This window comes from Gadus chalcogrammus, chromosome 16 (assembly GCF_026213295.1).
Source record: "Gadus chalcogrammus isolate NIFS_2021 chromosome 16, NIFS_Gcha_1.0, whole genome shotgun sequence".
Lineage (NCBI taxonomy): Eukaryota > Metazoa > Chordata > Actinopteri > Gadiformes > Gadidae > Gadus > Gadus chalcogrammus.
In genome coordinates, this window is record NC_079427.1 from 10,489,648 (window position 1) to 10,498,349 (window position 8,702).

The following is an 8,702-nucleotide window of genomic DNA, read 5'->3' on the forward strand; positions in this document are numbered from 1 at the left end:
GCTTTGGAAGAGTAAATTATTCAGTTATCAGACGGATTACTGTGTCAGAGGGGTTAGGTGAGCGGACATGAAAGAGTGAGTCTGTGTGAACCTCTTGGCCCTTGGTGTTGTGGAGAGCAGAATGACCTGGTGTGCGGAGATATCGGCGTGCTGATCTCCCCTGTTGTGTTGTGCTGTCGATTGGTGTTGCTTTCAGCTCCACTACAGCGCAGAGGAACACTTCGAAAACATCCTAAAGAACCAGCAGCATTTTCAGAAGAAACGCCTGCGAAAACTCAGAGTCAAAGTCAACAAGGAAGAGTAAGGCTTCTCTCCGGGCGGTCATTTGCAAAACACAACATTAACACACGAATGGTCGCCAAGGATCCAATGTTATTGACCTGAAGATTTCTCTCTCTTTCTTTTGCACAATAAGTGGGAGAATGGAATCAGTATTTGGCACAGTGAATTTCACATTCTCCCACACACACACCCACTAGCCATATACTGTACACTTCAACCTTGCACTTGTAAAGCAGGGAGGGTATGCTAATATTATACAGTGGTTCCTACTTACTGCGGGCTATTAATAAAATCGTTCATTATGCTTAACATGTAATACACTGCCTTCTCCTCTCTCTTTGTAGATGGGTGTCTGGGGCGGCCGTTGTCAATGCGTTTTACTCCTCCAGCAAAAACCAAATAGGTACATCTCCGCACGAACAAACCGTTACAAACCAGAGTGTATGGACGGATATTGCGTCAGATTTCTTTCAAACAGAAGTGCTGTGAAATGTGACCGAGCCTGACCTTTGCTTGTCCTCTTAAGTGTTCCCAGCCGGCATTCTGCAGCCGCCCATCTTTAGCAAGGGCCAGTCCAAATCTCTCAATTACGGAGCCATCGGCATGGTGATCGGTCATGAGATCACCCACGGCTTTGACGACAATGGTACAGAACACACTTCCCTTCCCTTGACCTTCCCCCAGGCTACTTCTGCACTGCTCTGTTCAAAGAGTGTGAACTGAAAGGCTATTTCTTTCCAGCTAATGGCTGCAGTACAAACGTTGCTCGTGATTCTTTGCTTCGGTAACGTGAAATAGTATCCATATCATTTGAATCTGCATCCCTCTCTGTATTTCAGCCAGAGCAGATTCCATTAACAATTTTCATACGCAATATGGGATGGAATTTGAGCGCAACCAAAACAATCTTATCCGCGTCCATTCCAATCATCTTTGTTTTCATAAGGATGTGGTACACTTTGCATTCCAGTTTAAGAAACCAAAATAATTGAGGACATTGTTTGTATTTCTCACGCGCGCGCTCTTTAACCAGCCCGTGTCCTCGTCTGACCGCTGCATTAGGCCGTAACTTCGACAAGGACGGGGACCTGAAGGACTGGTGGACACCCGGCTCCACCCGCAAGTTCCTGGACCTCTCAAAGTGCATGGTGGAGCAGTATGGCAACTTCTCCTGGGACCTGGCCAATGGACTCCATGTAGGTCACTCAAAGGTCACATATTATACCACCAGGTGCGGGTGCGATTAGCCATTACAAGCCGTTTTGAATCACACGTGGGCCTGTCAACCTAGGTGTATGATGGATACTGGGTAATAATGTCCACTGGGTAGGCTGGTAGGCTGACCTATCCAGCATACGTCAAGGCTGACACGTCAACTTGTGATGTCACTAAAACAAAGGCGGATTTTCAAAACCTTTAAGAAGAGTACTTAGTATTGTGTAGCGTCTTATCCTAGCTATCTTTGTTGTATATCGGGAATGTGTTATAAATTGTTAGCGCTTGGCACTTGGTTCAATGAAAATCCTTACTCTATTGACAGCGATATATTGAAATTTCTCTTTCTTCTGACAAATGTACTTATTGTATCTTTCTGTATCTTCTCGCTTCGGCTAAATGCCCCAAATATAAAATGTAAATGTAGTTCCTATTGGATGTGGGGCCGGTTCATTTAGACACTCACTTGAATTCTTGGGGACCGTCAAAGAAAGTTCACACATTAAATGTGTGTCAAAGGTACAGCTGTGTAACAATCTATCAAATAAGTTGGTAGCCGAGCACTCAGTGAGAGGATTCAGCCTTTGCAGCCAAGCTTATCTTCCTTCAGTTTACTCTTAATGTTTTTGCTATGGAAATATGAACCCCCGTTCTCTCCATTACCATTCAAAAGCTTTTTCTATTTTTACCTTGTCTATCCTTTCACTTGCCTCCATTTTTTTCAGGACTCTTCCATTTTGTAGCTCACCTCGGCTCCTAAAGTTTTACACTGACACATTTTCATATTTTATGATAACATATTGCAGCTAGAAACCAGACTTGAACACGTCTTTCTTTCTTTCTTTCCAAAAGATAAATGGAAACAACACCCTCGGAGAGAATATTGCTGACAACGGTGGCATACAGCAAGCATATAAGGTAACAAACAACGATAACAAATGATTACATTACCTACTATTGTAATAAAAAATATCTAACTTTAATTTCCCTGTGATATCAGGTGATTATTAGATTTTTTTTCTGCAATTCTGAGGATAATTCCCTTTGTTGTTTCGTTGCGAAGGCCTACCAGCACTATGTGATCAGACACGGAGAGGAGCCGTCGCTACCTGGCATAGACCTTTCCAACGACCAACTCTTCTTTCTCAATTTCGCTCAGGTAATGAATGTATCAAAGAACACGAAAGTCGGGTTCAGTTAGTAAGCTTATACTGTAACCGTTTATATAACGTGTTTATAATATGTGTATTTTTTACTTTTATCTCCTTCAGGTTTGGTGTGGAACCCACCGACCCGAGCAGGCTGTGAATTCACTCAAAGTGAACGTTCACAGTCCAGGCAAGTTCAGGTATGTACCCGCTAACAATTAAAAACAGGGGGTTGGGTATCCAGACATATTTCGCACAGGACCTAACCAGTTCATCCTTGTGTATGCCACAGGGTGCTTGGTTCCCTCCAGAACTGCCCAGAGTTTGCCAAAGCCTTTAGCTGCAGGAAGAATAGCTACATGGTTCCGGACAAAATCTGCCATGTCTGGTGATGTCTGGCTGTGCCTCTTGGGGAAAGCAGAGATGCTGCTGGCGGGAGAGGAGAGAGGCCAGCTGCACCTCCTGCATCTCCCTCCTCCCCCTGACTGTTAGAGCACTCACAGTGGGCTAGAGATGTAGACTCTTTCCCCCGTCAGATCTCTGCTGGATGGACCTGCACAGCCAGCCAGCGTCACAGTGGCGCATGGGGGAGAGCGACCGCGGACTGTGCCCCTGGGGACAGCAGAGCGCTGATTCTCTGACTCTCTGACTCATCGAATGGGCTTCACTCCGTCAGCCTCGTTATACAGTGCTTCTCTCCTCTCAGCGGGGTTTAATCATTCTGTCACAGGTTTGCCAATAGCACAACTCTATCTCTATTTGTATTCTTTTTTGTGATTGTGTCATTTCTTTTCATAACTCAGTGTGAAGGGCTTATTTTTTTTTAAAGCATATTCATCGATATACGTCCAACCTTTGTTCAGGTAGGAATAAATCGACAACACACACACTTTCTTGCGCGGATGCGTCTGACAAAGGGTCTGACGTTAACGTTTTTGATTTTGTCTTTGAATTATAATTGTGTGGAAATTGTCAAATCTATCTGCCATGGGCTGGTGGCCAGTATGTCATTTTTGACCCAGGTCTGACACAATGGACAGCACTCAAATCTTTAGGTTTGATTCTCACCCTAATATACTCATAATGTACATCAACGTGGTTAATCATCAGCTACTTTTGGTAATTATAATTATTTAAAGCAAGATTGAATATTTAAGAACATATGCATTTATTGACATACTTAACGGACAACATTTAAACAATTGCATATCAATCAACAATGTTTTTATTATAAACGCAAAAACGTTTTTTGTGTTTTAAATTCAACAATTTGACCAAGATAAGTAGACACCTTATTTCCTAAATATGTCGTAATCTGTAAATCAGAGATTCAACAGACACTGCATTCATGTGCTCTCTAGGTTTCTCCAAGCTGTGTGTGTGTGTCTGTGTCTGTTTGTCGGTCTGTATGCTGGCATGCCTGTTCATGTGTGTTGAGATTGTTCTGTGTCAAAAGTTGTAAGCACATGGCAGAAGAATAGTTATGCCTTACAATGTAAGTGGTGCTCTGTGTTTGTGTGTGTGCATGTGCCTTTGTGTGTGTGCGATTGTTTAAACGTGTGTGTGACTGTTTGAGTATGTGTATGTGTGTGTTTGTGTGTGTCTGTGCATGTGTGTGTGTGTGTGTGTGATCATTTGTGTCTTTGTGTGTCTGTGCATGTTCTTGTACTGCGCCAATGATTGATTTAAAATGGTTCTCCATTCAATCCCATTGATCCAGGATGATGGATACGGCCAATTTCCCTTACTCAAGCTGCAGTCAAAACACCGTACCAGAATGTCTAATAAGAGTGTTTGACTCCTTAACCCGCGGGAAGCGCCCTTACTAAAGTTGGAACAGGATGCATGTACTTGTATGAATGCAACACAAAACTAAGCCAATGGAAGGATTCACCAAGAGCATTTCATCATTTATATTATGAATTACAACACAAGCTGTGATAGAAGCACAACACATCTATAACACTGTTTTTCGTCGCCTATTATGTGTGTAAATGTACACACTTTGAAATGTACTTCGAAAGGCAAACCAATGCTTCAGATTGTATACGAAGACCTCCGTTGACATCTTGGACTTTTATGGTTTCCTTTGTTTATTTTCATTGATTAATGTCATTCTAGCAGATATGTTCATAGGTTTCTCTTTCCCTCACACAATCCACTCATAGTAAAACAGACAGAAATACCTCAGTTGCCTGTATTTAGATACTTTGTAATAATAAAATTGATACTGAGAAACTCAAGGGTTGATTTTTTATTTTACCTTGAAAATAAATCTAAATAAAAAAAAACAACGTCTGTTATTAGATTTCTTCCTGGCATTATTTGGTATTCTTCATGTGTTCAACAAAGTTTTATGTTTAATGAATGAGCTTGTGTATATGTATATGTGTATATATATATATATATATATATATATATATATATATATATATATGTGTGTGTGTGTGTGTGTGTGTGTGTGTGTGTGTGTGTGTGTGTGTGTGTGTGTGTGTTGTGTAGGGGGCGAGAACCAGCTGGTATGATTCTCTGTAATGTATCTGTGTTTCTGTTTCTATGTTTCTGTTTGTGTGTGTGGTCGGCTGCACATTAACGTAAGTGTGTCTATCTGTTTGTGTTGGTGTGCAATCTGTTTGTGTGGGTGAATCTATGTGTGCGTCTGTGTGTGTTTGCTTGAGTGAACACGTGTAAATGTATGTGTGTGCGTGTGTTTGTCTGTGCATGTGTGCATGCCCATGTATGTGTGGGTGTGTGTGTTTGTGTGTCTGAGAGGGCATAAATGTGTTTGTGTGCATGCTTGTGTGAGTTTTAGTGTTTGTGTGTGCATACATGCATGCTGTGTGTATGTGTGTTTGTGTGTGAGAGAGCATGAGTGTGTTTACGTGCTTGTGTGTGTTTGTGTGTGTGTGTTTGTGTGAGTGTGTGTCTGTCCTCGAGCTGTGTGGGAGTGTTGAGATGCAGTGGAGTCGTAGTTCTCCCCTTCCTATGGCTTTATGGGCATCCCTCCTCCAGCTTTTTCATATCATTAGGCGTCGACATTTTCTACGTGAAGAAACACTGCTCTGTTTGCCTTATGCATTAAAGCCTTAAGAGAATATACTACATTTGGGAGGCAACTGCTGGCCAATTCATAGCACCACTAAAAAAAGAAATAGGCCACTGCAAGTAAATGGCAGAGGACTCTAATGCAGGTTAACGGTAGAAGACACTAATTCAGGCTAATGTTAGAAGACACTAATGCAGGCTAATGTTAGAAGACACTAATGCAGGTTAAGGGTAGAAGACACTAATGCAGGTTAAGGGTAGAAGACACTTATGCAGGTTAAAGGTAGAAGGTGCTAATGCAGGTTAATGGTATAAGATAACCAATGCAGGTTAATGGTATAAGATACTAATGTGGGTTAATGGTAGAGGATACTTCATCAGTTACTCCAGTAACAGCCCCCAGGGACTACAGATGAAAAATAGTTTTTAAACTAAATCTGGTACATTTATATCTCCGATGCAATGGCTGTTGATTAATGCACATGTTTTTTATTAAAATATTAAAAAAAAAAAAAAAAAAAATGTTGTTTTTATTATGGATTTAGATGAAGCTCTTCAGAGATAAAAGTTTGTTTAAACTTTGATCATGCATCTTTAAAGTGTATGCCAACAATTTAAGCTAGACTAATGACTGAAACTTTTTATTGCTCCATCCAATGGGCTGAATGGACAACAGCATTCCCCTTCTTCTGATCATATAATTTAGTCGATACACTCACTCACGATACACTATAATTACATTTTACTGCTGCCCATGTGTGCCCTACAACCATAAAAGCATAAATCTGCATGGTTGGAGCATTGTTGTATTCTTAAAACAGCGGCCTGAGGAATCTTCAAAGTAAAATAGTTGAAATGTCTTAAAGGCAGTTTTGACAGAGAAAGTGCCAGTTGAAACACAGTTGAATTAACGCAGGCATTTCCTGTCCGGTCACCACGACGCGAATCACTGAACCAGAGAGTCGTCTCACCCCAGTAAGTTGGCAGCGCTGCCTCTCTCGCCCTCTGTGTCTCTCTCCCCCTGTGTCTCTCACTGGCGGGCAACACAGCTTACATTACAACACCTCAGCATGTTCCTGAGAGGCCCCCAGAAGAGGGCCCCCAGCCAAGGGCCTGTCCTCATCCTGGATCGCAGAAGGGCAGCAGCCTGATGTCCCCAGCTAGTGATTGAGTGAGTGGGAACATGTTCAGCAACAGCAGGGGGACAGGCCTCAAATCAAAAAACGTGGAATGGACTTCAACCAGGACATGTTGAACATATTTTATGTGTGTTGAACGGACGCGTTACCGCCTGTTATGTTTGAGTTATGGAGGCAGATTTCAACAATATTTTCTCAGCCTGGTGACTTTTCCCCTTCCCCATCTCTCCCGCACCAGAAATGTTTCTTTCTTTTTTATTGCCCCCCTCGTAATTAACTACTGACTCAGGTTTCCACCAATGTGCCCTTTAGGTGACCCTGATAGTGTGTGCTGTGGTATGTGTGTGTGTGTGTGTGTGTGTGTGTGTGTGTGTGTGTGTGTGTGTGTGTGTGTGTGTGTGTGTGTGTGTGTGTGTGTGTGTGTGTGTGTGTGTGTGTGTGTGTGTGTTTTTGCATGTCAGTGGGTGGACCATATACTCTAAGCCACTGGATCGCAAGATCAGTATATGTGTGACAGCTATTGGTGTTTGACATGTCAGAGGATATGTATGTAAAGAAAAACACACACCTCATGTTTCACACACACACCAACAAACTCACACAGATAAAGACACACAAACCTGGTTGAACTACACAATATACGTACCTTAGACACTAAATGAGCAAATAGATCAGTCGATTTTTGCGTTCACATCAAGAGGAATGCTAAATCTGGATTCTGAAATTGTACTAATTAGCTAACCATGTTATTACGATCATAAGCAAAGGGTGAAAAGAGACGTTACATTCCTTTTCATTTCCTACAACTGAAAGCCATTCACCCCGCAGAGCAAAGGCTAATTCTGAACATGTATTATCAACAGAATACATTACATTTACATTTACATTTAGAGCATTTAGCCAACACTTTTATCCAAAGCGACTTAGAATAAGTCCATTTGTCAGAAGAAGAGAAAAAATATATCGCCGTCGGTACAGTAAGGATGTTCATAGAACCAAGTGCCAAGTAAGCCTACTAACAATTGCTAGGTTAACCCATTCCTTGTACACAAAAAAAGAGCTAAGATAAGATGCTACACAATGCTAAGTACTATTTTTATGTGCAAGGACGTACACATGCAAAAAGTGCATACATTAAGTGCCAGTAACTGATCTACTTGCCACAGAGATTGGCAATGGATATTGTCCTAAGTAATGAGCCAAATAATGTCAACAATCCATTGGGAGATTACAATATAGGGGAATTAAAACAATGACTAGAAAATTGAGTTTTCGTAAATGTATGCAGCCTGTATAAAAATACAGGCTGCATACATTTACTGAAATGAGGATTCCTCCAAATGCCACCACTGCTACGGTTCTCACCTCTCCTGTCCTCATTTGATTGGCTACAGAGAGACAGGCAGCTTAAAGCACACTGCAAGTCACACACACACACACACAAACGCACGCACACACACACACACACACACACACACACACACACACACACACACACACACACACACACACACACACACACACACACACACACACACACACACACACACACACACACACACACACACACACACACACACACACACACACACACACACACACACACACACACACACACACACACACACACACACAATTCAATTAAACCGAAGTCTGAAATGCATCCCTGATTGAGTGGCCGTGTGCGTGTTGCGTTAACACATCCATTGCTGTATGTAAAACAGCGACATCATCTGGATGCTTAGGGGCGGTGCAAGTGCATTTGGACGGTTGTTAGTTGGATATGACTAAATAAAACAATATCATGAAAGGATTAGTTTCGGTGAAGAATGTTCATGATTGGATGTTATTGAGGTAAGTTGGTGTTAGCTGC

General features: G+C 41.9%; 1 protein-coding gene across 3 annotated transcripts in view; it reads left to right on the forward strand.

The window, feature by feature from the left end:
* The window catches only part of LOC130405995 (neprilysin-like), a 32,527-nt gene extending 27,585 nt beyond the window's left edge, over positions 1-4,942 (forward strand). For 2 of the 3 annotated variants that reach the window (XM_056611351.1, XM_056611353.1), the window contains exons 16-23: positions 197-300; positions 627-685; positions 809-928; positions 1,345-1,478; positions 2,350-2,415; positions 2,561-2,656; positions 2,769-2,845; positions 2,938-4,942. In XM_056611351.1, the coding sequence (XP_056467326.1) occupies positions 197-300; positions 627-685; positions 809-928; positions 1,345-1,478; positions 2,350-2,415; positions 2,561-2,656; positions 2,769-2,845; positions 2,938-3,037 (756 nt within the window). In that variant the 3' untranslated portion in view covers positions 3,038-4,942. The remainder of the gene's footprint in view (positions 1-196; positions 301-626; positions 686-808; positions 929-1,344; positions 1,479-2,349; positions 2,416-2,560; positions 2,657-2,768; positions 2,846-2,937) is intronic. The other variant, XM_056611352.1, reaches the window with a different exon arrangement.
* Positions 4,943-8,702: the final 3,760 nt, after the last annotated feature.